Source organism: Pavona decussata, unplaced genomic scaffold (genome assembly GCF_977016875.1).
Source record: "Pavona decussata unplaced genomic scaffold, jaPavDecu1.1 SCAFFOLD_143, whole genome shotgun sequence".
NCBI lineage: Eukaryota > Metazoa > Cnidaria > Anthozoa > Scleractinia > Agariciidae > Pavona > Pavona decussata.
In genome coordinates, this window is record NW_028145556.1 from 2,547,266 (window position 1) to 2,563,516 (window position 16,251).

Here is a 16,251-nt window from a genome sequence, read left to right on the forward strand (position 1 = left end):
GGTCGAAAGTCGCCCCAGAGGCCTTTGCAAGGAGAGAAAGGAAAGGATTGGAACAATGGCGACCGCGATTGCCTTGAAGTGAGTGATAATAATCAAGTTTTGTTTTACTTATTTGAAATGTTTATTTCTTAACCCAGCAGCTGTAGACATTTCCTTTCCTTTTTGGTTATGCATGCAGGATTGCTCCAGTGGTGGAAAGCAAAGACAGCTGTGAAATTCTTGGACACGCAAACAATCACACCAGTGCGAGTGAAGATGAGGTGAGAGCAATGTGACGGAATTCATATCAAAATTATTGTGACTATAACGCCAGCAGAACGTTATCGATCAAACTGTTCAGTTTCTTTGTAAATCATTTAAATAGCAGGCTACTTGCGGTTTTCTTAAGCTCAATTTTCCGTGCGATTAACGCCGATATTGGGCATTGGATTTTGAATGCTTTGTGGCCTGTTACGAAGTTTGACCACGTGTATGAATCCTTAACAAACAGTCCTGTCTTGTTGAGACAGACAAACAGATACTTTGGCAAGATATCCGCCATATCTTCAAATAAACAAGGGAAAGTCACAGCTGTAGTGAGCACGCAATTTAATTAATACGCGTACATGTGATCAACATCTCCGCCTGGGCAACTCCCCGGGAATTTGAACTTTTGACGGCTACCGGCTGCACTCCAAAGCAGCTGCTAACTAGTGGCTACATGGCTACTCAATCAAGTTCACTGTGTAGCAGCGTAACCCTAAGAAGATCAAAGGGGGAGGGGTTGTCCTTTTTTCTGTATAGCCTTGTACAGGTCTGTAGCCACTTTAGTCAAACCTATGAATAGGGGAAACCATCCACTCACGAAGGCAAAATTCTGTTCTTATTGGTCCTCAATTTCCACAAACCAGAGGGAAAAAGCTCATGCATATTCCTCCAAACCTGGTTCAAATTTCCTGCTTTTCCTAAGCACAGATCTAATTCCCCATCACTCCCTGGGAACAGTACACAGTCAAATGTCTAGGGTATACTTTGGGAGTCGGTTGGCACATAATATAATTTTATTCACTGAGAAGGTCCAGGCTTGTGTATTTCAGCACCAGGTAGTGGTAAGTCTTGTTATGAAGACTTGGTTTTAGTTTAATGCAAAGGGTTGTGAAAGACTGCAAAACTTTATAACTTTAGCCAGCGACATACTATGCAAATTTAAACTCTGATTGCAGCAAATTTGATCGCCAGTGAAAACTGGCCACAAATCACATCGTGGCTTGACAACGGGCACACTAGGCAACCTTTAGCACTGCTCGTGACTATTTCGCACCTCACTTCGTTGGTGTTCACCATTTTGAAAAGTCATGATAAAATTACGCAGTCTGAATGGTTCAGCTTGATGGCAAGCATATAAAATTGTGAGAGTGGGTACACTAGGCGATTCATGGTCAATGTAATTGCCGATTGTCAGATATCAGTAATTTCATGCAGTGATAGCAAAAGTTGCCATGACAATAGCAGGCACATTTTGCAATTTTCCCTTTTCAATTATGTGATCGGTGTTTAAAATCACCTAGTGTGTTGTTAGCTTTTGAAAGTTTGTTTACTTTGCTGTACAGAAAGATAGTGGAGATGAAGAGAGACATGAACAGCTTCTCAAGGAAATCACTTCTTTGTCTTCAAGAGGGAAGAAAAGGTTAGTTGGGAGTGAAGAATAATAATTTTTTTTTTCATTATTGTGTTCTGTTCTTTGGGATTAAACTAGAAGTTCCGCTATAAAAGGGCACACCCCTCCTTCCTTTCACACCTTTGTGGAATTTTTGAAAAACATGCTCCAAATGGATCGAAAAATTTGCTTCCAAATGGACTTGTAGTTCCTTCAACTCACTGGCACGTCTCTCGTCTCACATTAAAAATTATATGCGTTTCTTTCTTAGGCGTAAACAAAGACTTATCTGAATACGTTTTACATTTAGGAAAGCTTTTTGTCTGTTTTTCTTTCTATTTTCATTGATGAAACATGAGAACTGCGTAATCTTGTGTAAAGAAACACATGCCCACGAGACATATCAAATATCGGCCATATGATGCGAGGATCAAACTTCATCAAAATTTTGGAAATTTTTACTTTCAAGTTTGTTTTTTGGGAAAATTTTTAATTGGCAACTAGTGTATTTTATTGGATAATAAGTAATTTTAACAATTTTAGACCATAGGGGTGTTGTTTTTTTTGCCCTGTAAGTTGTGTATTTTTACTGCACATGGGATTGGAACTTATAACTTTGCAAATTTGGTGAATGTTTGGAAAACCTCTGGTAATGGCCTGTAGACAAAGGGTTAAGGACCCCACCCAAGTAGCTGTTTGTTGGTCAAACACAAAGAAAATTCAGGGGGTGGGAAAGATAATAGATGATCTAAATTTACAGAAATGCAATGTAACTTGCTGACAATGTGCAATTCTGGGGCCCCCATAATTGAGTTAAATGTGGTATGGTTCCTTTCACAGTTATGCACTGTACAATCAATTGTTACTTGTAATTTTTAAATTAAACTATTTCCTTTTTGTCTCTTACAAATTTGTCCCATTGACACTTTTTTGGTGGATGACTGCTATTCATACAGACACTTGAAATAAGTTGTTATCTTTATATTTAAATCCCTGTAGACCAAAAAGATTTGAATCCAATTTAAATCCCTGCTCTCCTCATACTACAAAGAGGCACTTATTTCGCGCTTCGATATTGAGGACCCTAGAACCTGGAAATCTGTCTGCTTAAAATGTAATATGCCACGCAACCTTTTAGACCCTATTTCGTGTTATTGGTTTACTATATTTTACTAACTTATTTGAGTGTTTTTAGAACTTTGTAAATCTTGGGCCCACAGTAATTGGTGCTAGCTGTTGTGGTCACCCTGCCTTAACCCAGTACTCGTTTATCTTCTGTTTCACGTTGTTATGTTCTGTTTATAGTTTTAATTTTGAAGGCGAAGTCTAATAAAATAAAAAAAAATAAAAAAATAAAATAAAAATATACATAACATCTCTCAACAGGCAGAAATCATCGAAGCAAAGATCAGAACCAAACAAGACAGTCTCAGAATTTCATTTAAGTGCTGTTAAAGGTAGGTAGGTACATAGGTTATGATGCAGTACATTTGTACATCCTTGGAGCATGTGTGCAATCCAATATGTACAGGACATACTATGTAACAGTGAAGGGGTTAACAAAATGATCACAGAGGTACTGTAAAAGTGCCATTAATCAAGTTCTCTCAACTAGTATCAAAAGAAATAAAAATAATAACAATAATGATAATGATAATAATAATATTATAATATAATAATATTATTATATTAATAATAATTATTATAAATAATTGCGTTTGACATAGAAAGAACGCACTCCTAATACAGATTTGAGTCAAGATTGTATGAGACGTTGATCGATCAACAAATGACTGGATCTTGGGATGCATATCTGACATCTCCCGCAGAATTTGCAGGGGCGGATGACATCATCACCAACTTGGGAAAGGAGAGAGAGCCTGGGATCAAGATCATCGAACGCATTCCCTAATCTTGGATTATTATTACTGTAGTTAAATAATTACATCGAGAACAGTGAAAAAATTCATCTGCTAAAATGTGCAGCCTCTTGTAGAAGAATGTATTCCACAAGTTTGACATCAGCTCTGTGTTCAGTCTTGATTAGTAACCTTCAAACTAGTAAGATAAAATGTTTGATAGTATTTTGTTGTTATTCTGTTCAGACAGTGAGCAACAAGTTGAGTTAAGTGATCTCATTGGTTCATTAAATAAGAGCAGTGAACATGGGAATCTCAAGAAAAAATTGGTAAGCGTTACAGTTTAAAGTCATCACCAATAGATTAGCTTGGGAACTGGTGCCTTACAGGTTGGCAGGGCGCCTGAGCACTTCAGGCATATTAGGGAGGTATCCATGGCAACCCTGCCAGCTGGCCCCATACTTACCCAATACCCGAAAACCCAAGAGGGCGGGAGGGCTGGGAGCAAGAATCCGCAAAGATTCGCTTTAATGCAAAGGCAACCTGAGATCCACAATGATCAGCTCCAAAAATGCCAGCGTGCGATGCAACGTAAGTCACAAGACAAGCAAGGAGCCCCTGAGATCGCCCCGCAGATCACATATGCTTAATGGGGAGACCACTGACTGCATTGCCTTGAATTTAACTAATTGCCTACATTACATTTAGCCACTGCCATTTTGTACAGTGGCAGATGGGAATCATATGCTCCTAGTTGCTTCAGTGTAACCATTCAATCGCTAATAAGCAGCCTGGTTTGTTTAACACAAAGACATTTCTTTTATCAGGACATTGATCTTAGAAGCTTTAAATTCCAACTAACTGTAAGGATTTACTAGGTGAACATGCTATTAAAGTGCCTTTTCATTTCAATGATGTGTTTCAGGATAGTATGCAGAGAAATTCAGGCACCCTTGATGTTCCTTTGCCAAAGCCAGCGGCACAAAAGGTAATTAAAAATCTATAATACAAAGGTATTGTATGTACATGTATCTTACAGTACAGGGGGCAATCTTAAGGAAACTGGACTTTACATTTGTTACCACATCAGCTATACTGCTTTCAATCTATTGTGTATTTAAATAAAGATTAATTTGTTGAACATTGTTGTTCTTTAAGTGATACATTGTAAGTTGTTTTTTAAGCAAGGTTTTGAAATTATGATACTCATGTATGGTATTAATAGAAATGGTGGCAAAGTACTGTATGAACAGTACAATAAAAGTTGTGACCCAAATACACTGTTTTGGGATTGGTGTCACTTATTACATCAGTTACTGTAAGGAACACAGATTTAGAGTTCTGTTTTAGTTCCTTCTCCCCTGCTGGGGAATAGGGACGGAAATAAGTTCTCTCCATTTCAGTCTGTCCCTTGACCTTTGCGGCCACAGTGTCTGCTGTCCACACTTCTGCTTTAGAGTACTGTATAGCTGTAAATTTTAACTGCAGCTACATGAAATGTAGTTGATGTAATGGATCCTTGATAAGCAACAGTTTATTTTCCTTTCTTTCTTCTTTTAGATTCAACGTACTATTGCTTATGGACAAACCAAAAAGGATATTGAAAAGTGGGCACCAACTGTCAAGAAGAACAGAGAGGTACTCATAAAAAAAGAATATTATTTTAAAAATTTGTTTTTAAAGAATTCTGTAAGCAGCCTTTCTCTGGGAAACTGACAATCTCACTGATATCATTTCATAATGATCACACAAGTAGTGCTACTGTTGGTTGGTTGAAATAAATTATAAAATAATCAATCTAAGTCCAATGCAGAACCAGTTAGAAACTGTGAGAAAACTGTGAGCCCCAATAGAGACTGGCATCTAAATTTTTCTTGCAACATCACTACCTGATCAAACATAAACAGGTCATCAGAATTAAGGAATTGGTTACCAATGATAAAATGTTTTGATCTATAAGTAAATTCTCCCAGCTAGTTCTGTAAAAATTAAATGTAGGACAGTGAGGGGAATTTGTATGTTGATATTTGGACTTCAGGGTGTTAATCTGTTTTCATCCTCAGGGCTCGAGACTAACGGTAGCCAACTAGCCACAGGCTAGTTGAAATGCAGTTTTGGCTAGTGGGTTTTGGGCTTTCACTAGCCAAAATGGCTAGTGAAAATTTCAGGCATTTTTATAGCATGGAAAGAAACCGCAAATTGAAATCGACTCTGAGAGAACAGAACTAACAAGTACTCTGTTGAGAAATATAAAAGAATATGGAAAAAACTGAAACCAAAAAGCGAACGAACGGTAACTTTTTTCAGGCCTTTTCCGTAAGGAGCGACAAGCGACAGAAAACCGTTTCTGTCAATAATTAGTTGTGTGTGAAATCAAGCATAACATCACCACAATGTTGATCAGCGATCGGGTTTCAATTTACATGAACAACGAGGTCGACAGGTCACGTACGTAAACGCTTTCAGAAAAAGGATTTGTTATTGTGGAAGTTGAGGAGTTATGATTATGAAATACATTTAATTTCTATGTTAGCTAATTATAATTCAAAGTAAAGTTAAATTACCTTAACAAGGACGCGTGAATCAACATTGTTGGAAGGAATATTTGCTATTATAAATAAACAACACGCCCGAGAAGACCGACAAGCTAAGAAAACCAGCGAAATGTAAATCGAACGAATTTGACAATTTGTCTTGAACAGAACTAAAAATAAAAAAAAAATAAATAAATAAAAACTAGGTGATTTTTCTTTCATCTTTTTTAAACAAATCTGTTTGTATACAGTCCGTCACATTACTTTTATGCAAATGTTTGTTGGGAATACGCGCCGAAATGAACATGTTTGAATGCCTGCCAATCGAGAAAAGGCCGTCTTTAGTTTCTAAATACGGTTCAAGATTTTAAATAATTCTCCGATTCTGACTCATCGAAGCTTATTTCGGGCAACCTGAGATGCGTTCTTACTCAGGATGTGCAGTATATGGGTATTAAGCTTCGGAAAAAAGGGCGGAGATGATTGACGTCCATCAATGCAACTTCCTGTACGAGCCCCACGTGCGATTAGGAAGCAACACAAGTTAGTAATTAATGCGATGTGGTCCTGATGGACATTGCTCTGGCTTAACAGGATGACAATAAAATACCTGACGAAGTCATGTCTACAAGTTTGCGACATTTTTTCCCTATCAACATCGTATAATTTAAAAGTTAAAATGTCTACCCTTCCGCAACTCCCCCCATGCTTGAAAGTTCTGGCTAGTAGAAAATTGGTTTTGGCTAGTGAAATCAAAGTTGTCAATAGCCACTGGGCTAGTGAGCAAAAAAGTTAGTCTCAAGCCCTGATCCTGATCCCTGTTCCATTTTCTCCTGGGCTCCTCTTTGCCAGGTTCCTTCATGATCTGGGTAGTTATTCATGCATTTCTTGTACATTGTACTCTGATGCTCAGGCTAGAATAATCTCTACCACAATTTGTGTGAACACTGATGATTTTTGTATTTGAATTTTGCTGTTTGTCATTGTTTTGTCACGAAGTATTAAAAATGTTTCCACTCCATCTATTTCCTTAGGCCGAGCATCTGTCATTTCCCCTCAAACCATATGCACCGCCTGTACCATCCTTGAGAGGACTAGCTGTCAATTTTAAGGTAGTATGCACAGACTTGTTGTGTGTTTTACATTAAGGGGGCAATTTACCTAAATTTGAATGAAATTTAAAGAAGTTTTAAGAAGGGATAGAAGAAAGAAAATGATTTTTGGAACACCAACAGACAGTTGATACCACGCAAGAACACCCCAGGTTGTTAGTGGACTAACTTGGTGTCCGTCTATTAATTATAATAAAACTACAAATTCTAATTTTAAAACTTCACTAAATCTTCAATATTTCTTATTTCTCTTAATTTAACCAATCCTTCTAAAAAAACTTCCCCTCCCAAATATACCCAAAAATCACCCAAAAATTCGCAAAATACCCCACAATACAGATTCACGGGATAATAGTAGGGTTTTTGGATTGCTTGAAATGTGAATGAGATATTTCCTATTAAAGCCATGTCAAGTGGCAGAAAAATGGCGTTTAGGTAAATTACCCCCTTAATGCTGGAAATGTGGTGTTTTGAATATTTTAAAGGAAAAGTAAGAGATTATCAGGGTAGGAAATGCATAACTTAAGTTTGGATGCTTTAATTAGTTTTGAATTATAAAGTACAAAACTTAAGTTTGGATGCTTTATTTGCTTTAAATAAAGTTGGATGCGTTAATTAGCTTTGAAAAGAGTTCAATAATAAATTATTAGAGTAATGTATAAAATGTGCACTGTTAAAGGTAAGACTTGTAAACATTTCCTCACCTTCTAATTAACCTCTTTGACACATTGTCATCATAGTTGAATTGAGGGCCAGGGATGCATTAAAATTGACCAATTTTGGCATTTTCTTGTAAATTATTGTGGCTTAATAAGCGGATCATTGTTTAAAAGCAGTTGGAGGTTAACCACTAAAAAAAAACTATAAAGTTAACACAAACTGCTGTGAACTGGGTGCACAAATAAGGCTGACAAACCATGGTGAGGAATGGTATCTTTTATCACCTAATTTAGTTTACAGCAGAAATAAATTTATGTTCAAATCAATGGGCATGTTTACTTGTGTTTTTGTTTTGTGCTATTTTACATCTGCCCTCTAAGAGACCAGTAGGATTTGTGAGTGTTGTTGGGTGTGGCATAAGGGCAGCCACCCCCTTTTACAGAGGGTGCTCCCCTTGTGCCTCATGCAGCAACAACATGCTATGCCACCAATGTAAGTAACCGGTATGAAAAGGTATTTTACTTATGAACTGTTATCAGTAACCGATATCAAACCATCAAAGTATCTTTGTGGTTGCAAGTTATTGTATTTTGGACCTGTAGGCAAGTGCAATGCATGGTTTGTCAAGAACCCTCCTCCCCCTCCCCCTTCAAATAAGCACCCCCTTAATGGCCAAATTTAAAATAAGCATCTTCCCTTGGGTAAGCCCCTCTCCCTTATTTTTGTTGTTGTTGTTGTTGTTTTGTTTTTATGGGAGGGGGGCAGATAAGTATTCAGGCAACAAAGATTGAGTGTATTTTTGGTCATATTCCTATTTATGTTGCTTGATATGTTTGTCTACAGGAAAATTAAATAAGCATCCTCTCCCCTCAAATAAGCAGCACCTTCTTTATCCTAAATTTATAATGAGTACCCTGGTTGCTTATTCTACATGTAGTATTTGCTGTAATATTCTAGTGTACGCATTATATATTTTAGGGGCGGATACATATTGCTTGCAACTGTGGGTAAACATTATTTTCTTTGCTTGAATCTTACTGCATTCTGCTTGTCCCTGCACAGCCCCGTACTCCTTTAGAGGAAGAAGTTGCTGCAGTCCTCAGAGGAAGTTCTCATGTTCTAGAGCGGAATGACAAAGAGCTGACTGAAGAGGAAGAGAAAGCTCTACTGGCAATGGACTTGGAGGAAGTTAGTGAATTCTAATAAAATGTAACATGATGCAGCTGTAGAATTTCCATGAATTGAACCTCACTGACTCAAACATGCCATTTGCTTAAACCAAAACCAGTTTCCATTGCTTTACTAAGTTATGAATCCAGGCCCTGGTATATAACATATTATTTTATGTATGGTATTTAGTTGAATAAGTATATTTGCATCTTGATGATGAGTCTGTTTTTATTGGAATTACCGTATGAAGTTTCTGAAGAAACTATTGAGTAAATTTTGGCCTCTGAAAGATGCAAATATTAAAGACGCCATTTCAGTTGGTTAATCAGGAAAAAAAATATTACTTCCGCTTTTTACTTTTTTTAATTTTACTATGATTAATGGGTAAGGTAACAACAGCGCAGTTCTCAAAATTCTTCGGAATTAATAAATTCACAAGTGTTACTTTCATGTGAAAAAGAATAGACCTTTGTTTTCTTTATTCTCTAGGCAAAGGAGAGGAGGCATGAACTTCAGAAGCTCAGAGCATTACAGTCGTATTACGAAACCAAGTGTCGCAGGATGAAGAAAATCAAAAGCAAAAAGTATGTGTCCAAGTAGTCTTCCGGGTGTGTGTTGGAAGTTACTGATGATCAAAGTTTCTTTCAGTCATTTGAAAAGCAACTGAAGTTGCTTCAGACGTGATTAGAGACCTTTATATTCTAGTACGAGTATGACTACGAGTTTTTCCAATAAACAAAGAGTGCGCGCGCGTGAACCAGTGTCATTTTGGCAGGAAAACGAGAGAGCTGTCGTCCTTTTATTACGAGTTTTTGTATGAATCTCGTAGTGGCGAAAACGAGTCCTCGAAACGTAGATGATCTCGTCTTTTTGGAAACACGAAAGGGCTTGACTATCATCATTCAAACCAACTGCGTCAAGTTCGTCGTTCGTAAAGAGTGAAATGAAACTTTCTGTGATATAGCTGTTCTTAGTACTTCGCTAAAAACTCGAAGTCAAATCTCGTAGTCTTGTACTCGTTCTAGAATCTAAAGGTCTCTATTGATCAGTAACCAGCAACAATTTTACATTAGAAATGACAGAAACCTTTTGTTAATATGCATTAAGATTAATCCAGAGCCTTCATTCTACAACTCTATAAAACCACAGGAAATGTGACTGAGTTATTTTCATTTGGTTGCATAGAAATAACACAAACATTTATAGCACTTTGATTTATTTATTTCATTTATGAAAGTTTGCCACCCATGCAATGGAAAAAAAATGTTTTGCATCTCGATGATGAGTCTTTTTTTATTGGAATTACCGTATGAAGTTTCTGAAGAAACTATTGAGTAAATTTTGGCTTCTGAGAGATGCAAATATTAAAGAAGCACTTCCAGTAAATTAATCAGGGGAAGAATTACTTCCACAACATTTTATTTAGACTTGATATTTTCAGAGAAAAAAATTGAATAAAATTTCAACGGTGATAAGATGTGTTTAAGAAGTTTGCTGGTAGCCAGTTCATAATCTTAAATTATGGGAATACATTTACCGATTAATGGTTAAATTACTTGTATCTTTTGGTGCCAGGTATCATCGGGTGAAAAGAAAAGCTGACATGCGTGCAGCTGCAAAGATGGCAACAGGGGAAGGCGCTGAGGATGAAAATGCCACAGAAATGTTAGAAAAAGCTGACAGACTTAGAGCCATGGTGAGAACTCAATTGAACTCATTTTGTGTAACCTGAGTTTGGGTATTAAAACTCTGTGAGGTACTTGTTACAGAGAGAGAATGTTCAAACAGTGAGACAGTCATTTAGTGCTCATTTCCCTCTTTCCCCGTATTCTACATGCTTGATGATACAGTGATATTGTAAGGAACAGTTACATGTAGATACTGGCCTTTATTACCCATTCCGAAGTTCATTAAGAGACTGGGCCCTAGTTTACTCATTGTTCAAATTGCATTATATCAAGAAATGAACCCCATTGCCAGAAAGATAGCATAAAAATTAGTATGTTTACCGAGTTTGGTTATGTTTGTGGGAGTGGGGATGGCGCAGTGGTGAGAGCGCTCGCCTCCCACCAATGTGGCCCGGGTTCGATTCCCGGTCTCGGCGTCATGTGGGTTGAGTTTGTTGTTGGTTCTCGTCCCTGCTCCCAGGGTTTTTCTCCGGGTACTCCGGTTTTCCTCCCTCCACAAAAACCAACATTTCCAAATTCCAATTCGACCTGGAAACAGTGGATGGAAGAGCCACTCCGTGGATTCGACTGAAATTCCTATTTATGTTTCATTGCATAGTAACCAGGCAGACCTGTCAAAGGTTGCCCAAATTCCATACAAATGTCAATAATTCTGCGGTAACATCCCCTAAATCCATACAAATGTCTCTAATTTTGAGATGGTTTCTCCTAAATCCATACAAAGTCTCTAATATTTCGAGTTTTGAAAACCTTCTACATGGTTGCAATCTAATGACAGAACCTCAAACTTGGTGAACTGACAATTTTCGACTCCAGTTTCGATTAAATGAAAATTTAAGAACTCATCCCGAGTCTCCATTTGAACTCCAGAACAGGCAATTGGGGGTGTAAAGTACAAGCTACAATAATATTATTGTCAGTCGAGATTTGTTTAGAGTATGGAAAACATGAGAATCCAATGTTCACACACCAATTATTCCAACTGTTTCAGGAGCGTGTGTCACTGAAGCATCGCAATACTTCTAAGTGGGCAAAACACCTGATGACCAAAGCAAGCAAGAATGCAGAGGTAGGCAGAAACTAATCTTTGCACTGGAATATTATTGTCGTGCTGCATGCGTTGGGGTTGCTATGACAGTTTGAAAAATCTTCTGCAGCTTGAAAAGTAGACTTGCAAAACATGTTAAAGGTGATGTTAGACGAGGCATTTTTTTGTGCAACTTGTATTGCAATTGTGTCGATGGCATTGCAAGACGTGTTGCAGAATAATATTCTGTAACATATTATGTTACATGCAGCTATTTATCTTGTGACATTGTAAAATTTAGATTGCTAATCTACTTTCCTTGCAACTTGCAATGCAATTTTTTTTTTGTCCCTGGCTAGTCTTGCAACAGTGGTGCATTGAAAGCTGCCTGAAATAGTTACCTCTTTTAACTACAACTCAAGATTTCTTTGCTTTGTGGAAAACATGTTAGGATTTTTTCAAAGCTGTTTTGTCATAAAATATGTCAGTTAAAAAGTCAGTTTTATTCTTATATTTTGTTCACTGGTCACAGTCACAATTTTGACTCTCTTTAATTTGGTACTTCTACAATGTAAGTTTGGTTGGAAATTGGTTGGGAAAAAATGTTGAATTTTACATGCAAAATGTCTTTATTATGTCAGTTGGGAATGGACAATCCCATAACTATCTATTGTGATCATGTCTAAGGAAATATCTCATCCATGTCATCAGGCCAAGAAATTACTACAGGAACAACTTAGTATCAGTCGAACACTGACAGAGAAAACCATGGAATTAGAAAGTGATGAAGAAATTGAGAAGCTGGCACAAGGTGAAGGAGCAGAAGGTGACCAAGACGAGTCAGACGCGTATGGAAGTCTCTTAACCTCTGAAGATAATCCTTGGAGGCTGGACACAAGAGGCACACCTCATTTGGCAGAGACTCTGTCAAGTTTGGCTTGTGGTAAGTTTCAACTTTATTGTATTGGATATTGTGGTTTTGGTGTTGGGGTATCCCTGCTACCGATGAGTGAGGGAGGGTGGAAAGGTAGGAAAGGGCAGGAGGGAGGGCAAAAGGGAGTAAGGTAGGGAGTGGGGAGTTAGAGAGGGTGGGAGGGAGTAAGGGAGAAGGAAGAAAGGAAGGAAGGAAGGAAAGAGGGAGGGAGGGAGGGAGGGAGGGAAGGAGGGAAGGAGGGAAGGAGGGAAGGAAGGAAGGAAGGAAGGAAGGAAGGAAGGTAGGAAGGAAGGAAGGAAGGAAGGAAGGAAGGAAAGAGGGAGGGAGGGAGGGAGGGAAGGAGGGAAGGAGGGAAGGAAGGAAGGAAGGAAGGAAGGAAGGAAGGAAGGAAGGAAGGAAGGAAGGTAGGAAGGAAGGAAGGAAGGAAGGAAGGGATGGGGAGGGAGAGTGGGTGGGTGATAAATCATGGAAAACTGTTCATAAATGTTACAAGGGTTACTTTTCATGACAAGGTTTGTGCTGCATTAGTCTTTTTGAGACATTCTGACTTTGAGCTGCAAAGTTTGCCACCCATGCAATGCAAAAAAAATGTTTTGTATCTCGATGATGAGTCTTTTTTTATTGGAATTACCGTATGAAGTTTCTGAAGAAACTATTGAGTAAATTTTGGCTTCTGAGAGATGCAAACTTTAAAGAAGCACTTTGTGGTCCTAAATGAAAGTCTTTCAAAGGCCAATCTCCTTGATAATCACGCTAAATACATTATGGACACCGGGCGCAATAAATTATTTATTTCGTATTAAATTTTTTCCTTGGTTAATTTATTTTGTGTTGTTAAATCATTCAGATTCTTCAACAAAGCTCCATAGGCTTCAAGCAATCAGAACAGAGGAAGCTGATGAGAATGGTGATGAAAATTCTGAGAATGATAATGATGGAGAACAGAGTGGAGATGAGTTTGAACTAAAACTACTCGAACCTGCGGAGAAAGGAAAAGAGGAATCAAAAGAACGTGACAGCAAAGGTAGAAAGAAGAAGAGGAAATCAGAACTCAGGGCTAAAGAGGGGAGAGTAGCGGCGAAGAAAAGTAAAAAATCCCCCAAAACAAGTAAGGTAAACTCTGCAGAATGCGATGATGAAAATGGTCTTGCTGCTTCCGGCTCCATTGGTGGAGAGGAAGGTGTTTTGTTGAAGAAGAAAAAAGGCAAAAAAATTAACAAGAAAAAGGTGACTAAAAAGGGTGAGAAGAATGAAGATGAGTCATTTGAGAATGCAAACAACGAGGAGATGGAAGGCAATGCTCGGGTAAATTCTGGTTTGACTGTTAGTGGAGACAGTGAAAGTAACATTTATCGTGAAGAAGACAGGGGTACTGAAACTGTGATATCAAAATCAAAGAATATTCATGTGGATCCAAAGAAAATATTCCGAATTGAAGATCAAGGAGAGGACGCTGAGGTTGGTGAGAGCGATTCAATTCAACAGAAACGAATCGACATTCAACAGGCATTTGCCAATGATGATGTAGTGGAAGAATTTGTGAAGGAGAAGAGTGATCTCGAAGATGCATCTAAACCGAAGGACATTGATTTGAGTCTCCCCGGCTGGGGTTGTTGGGCAGGGGTGGGGATTAAGCCGTCAGAGAGAAAGAAGAAACTATTCACCAAGAAAGCGGACCCTGCCCCACCCAGAAAGGACAAGGATTTGTCGCATGTGATTATCAACGAGGAGAAAAGCAAGTTTTTTGCCAGAAATCAGGTATGAAACGCTTCAATTTATGAGAGGGCTGGGGGAGCAGTATGTTGTAGTGGTGAGAGCACTCGCCTCCACAAATGTGGCCCGGGTTCGTTTCTCGGACTTGGCAACGTAAAACCAACATTTCTAATAGTGTCTTCTATTAGCCCTCCGAGCTAAATACCGTTACTGTTTAATAATTTTGACGAAATAATTCCTTTCCCTCTAAACGTCATTTTTAAGAATGAAGTTTGCTTTGAACAGTTTTCCCCTCGTGAAATTTCTTGAGCATTTTCAACACTGTGACATTCTGAGGTTGTAAACTAGTCCTTTCAACCGAAAATTTTCCGATTCCGATCTGAGCCCGGTTTTCAAAGACTATCCAATAGACAAAGTGTATTGGTTGGAGTACATTTTATCCAGTGTTAAAGCTATCCGCTCTGTGAACAACAGGGACCTTGTTGGTCATCTTTTACACTAGGTGCAGGCTTTTTACGGCCATGACTTTCAGTGGCCGTGGCCATGACTTTCAGTGGCCGATCTAGGAGAGGGGCATTTCTTAAAGAAAATAAGACCCGGAAGGCCGAAATGTTTTAAATTCTAGCGAAGTTTTCGCTCCAGACCTGTGGGCCCTCACATTGAATATATAAGTTTTGGTCCCATCACTGCCTTTCTCCCCAACTAAAATGGAGCGTGTTTACTGTGTAAATAAGTCCCCGTTGTTTGTTTTCTGCAGGTTTCGGCGGTGCCGCATCCATACGGCAGTCACGTGCAGTTTGAACGGAGCATTCGGAATCCTGTGGGAAAACACTGGAACACGGGAACAGCTGTCAATCAACTGACCAAACCACGTGTCTCCACCCTGATTGGTACAATCATAGAACCCATCAAAGCTACTAAGGAAATCAAGCGGAGCAAGCCTGAGGATAGAAAGAAAAAGAAGAAAGGAGAAAAGCCATCAGGAATTACAATTCACAGCTGACGAACTGTCTATTTTTGCAGCTTTCCGAGTTACCTTGCTGACCACGCGTCCTTTAGCTCGTCCCATTCTGTTTTCACTGGGATTTCATAAATCAGACAGCATCACAAGCCAACAGGACATCTCGTGCAAGGCGATACCTCGAGATTATTCCCACTACAGCTGTAAACTCGACTTGGGGTACTTTCTATTTGACTGGACTGACCAACTTGGCCAATCAGTTCGAAAATGGAACGAGAGATCTTGAAGAGATAGCTCAAAAGGCTCTTCAAATGGTTGGCGCCATTTTGAAGGAGCTAGAAGGACTAGCATCGGAGCCAGTTCTCGAAAATGGTGCCTTTAGACTGCGGAACTTGTCTGGCCAGCCAGTTCTAATAAATGGAAAGCTCCCTTAGTTTACTTACTGCAGTTTTAAAACCCTGCAAGTTTGGCAGAACTTGTGTGGTACAATGAACGAAATAGTTTGTTCAGAACTGTTAATTCAGAGAATTGCAACTAAATAAAGGAAGCAGTACTCTTGTACAAAAACAAATCGACGACATTGCTGGCTTTCCTCTGGTCATAATAAAATCAAAGATCGCGCATGCGTCGCCCTGGTTCCCACCCCCATTTAAGCCTGAGGCATTTGGTATATCTTTTCGTACTCACCCTGGCGCATTGGCTGTCAAATTATTGACTACAGTCGACTCCCGATAACTCGAACCCTCGCTTACTCGAACCTCTCGCTAACTCGAACCAATTTTCCTTTCCTCTCAGGTCATTTTCTAGATAAGTTTACCCTCGATAACTCGAACTCCCGATAACTCGAACCTTTTTCAATTTCCCTTGAAGGTTCGAGTTATCGGGAGTTGACTGTTCTTTTGATCCAGTATATACATGCGCCAGACATAAAGGTATTTGACCTACTTTGACTCGTTG

General features: G+C 38.8%; 1 protein-coding gene across 2 annotated transcripts; it reads left to right on the forward strand.

The window, feature by feature from the left end:
* Nucleotides 1-11: 11 nt before the first annotated feature.
* LOC146466584 (U3 small nucleolar RNA-associated protein 14 homolog A-like) lies at nt 12-15,867 on the forward strand. 2 transcript variants are annotated; one of them, XM_085127330.1, is made up of 15 exons: nt 12-78; nt 179-260; nt 1,590-1,666; nt 3,023-3,093; nt 3,742-3,824; nt 4,421-4,483; nt 5,056-5,133; nt 7,064-7,141; nt 8,864-8,989; nt 9,461-9,555; nt 10,547-10,667; nt 11,651-11,728; nt 12,398-12,629; nt 13,468-14,378; nt 15,091-15,867. In XM_085127330.1, exons 1-15 carry the CDS (start codon nt 56-58, stop codon nt 15,334-15,336), a joined length of 2,364 nt encoding a protein of 787 aa, XP_084983456.1. In that variant the 5' UTR covers nt 12-55; the 3' UTR covers nt 15,337-15,867. The 2 variants fall into 2 exon arrangements, with proteins under 2 accessions (XP_084983456.1, XP_084983457.1); XM_085127331.1 differs by lacking the exons at nt 12-78; nt 179-260; nt 1,590-1,666; nt 3,023-3,093 and having other exon boundaries at nt 3,750-3,830; nt 4,426-4,483; nt 15,091-15,487.
* Nucleotides 15,868-16,251: the final 384 nt, after the last annotated feature.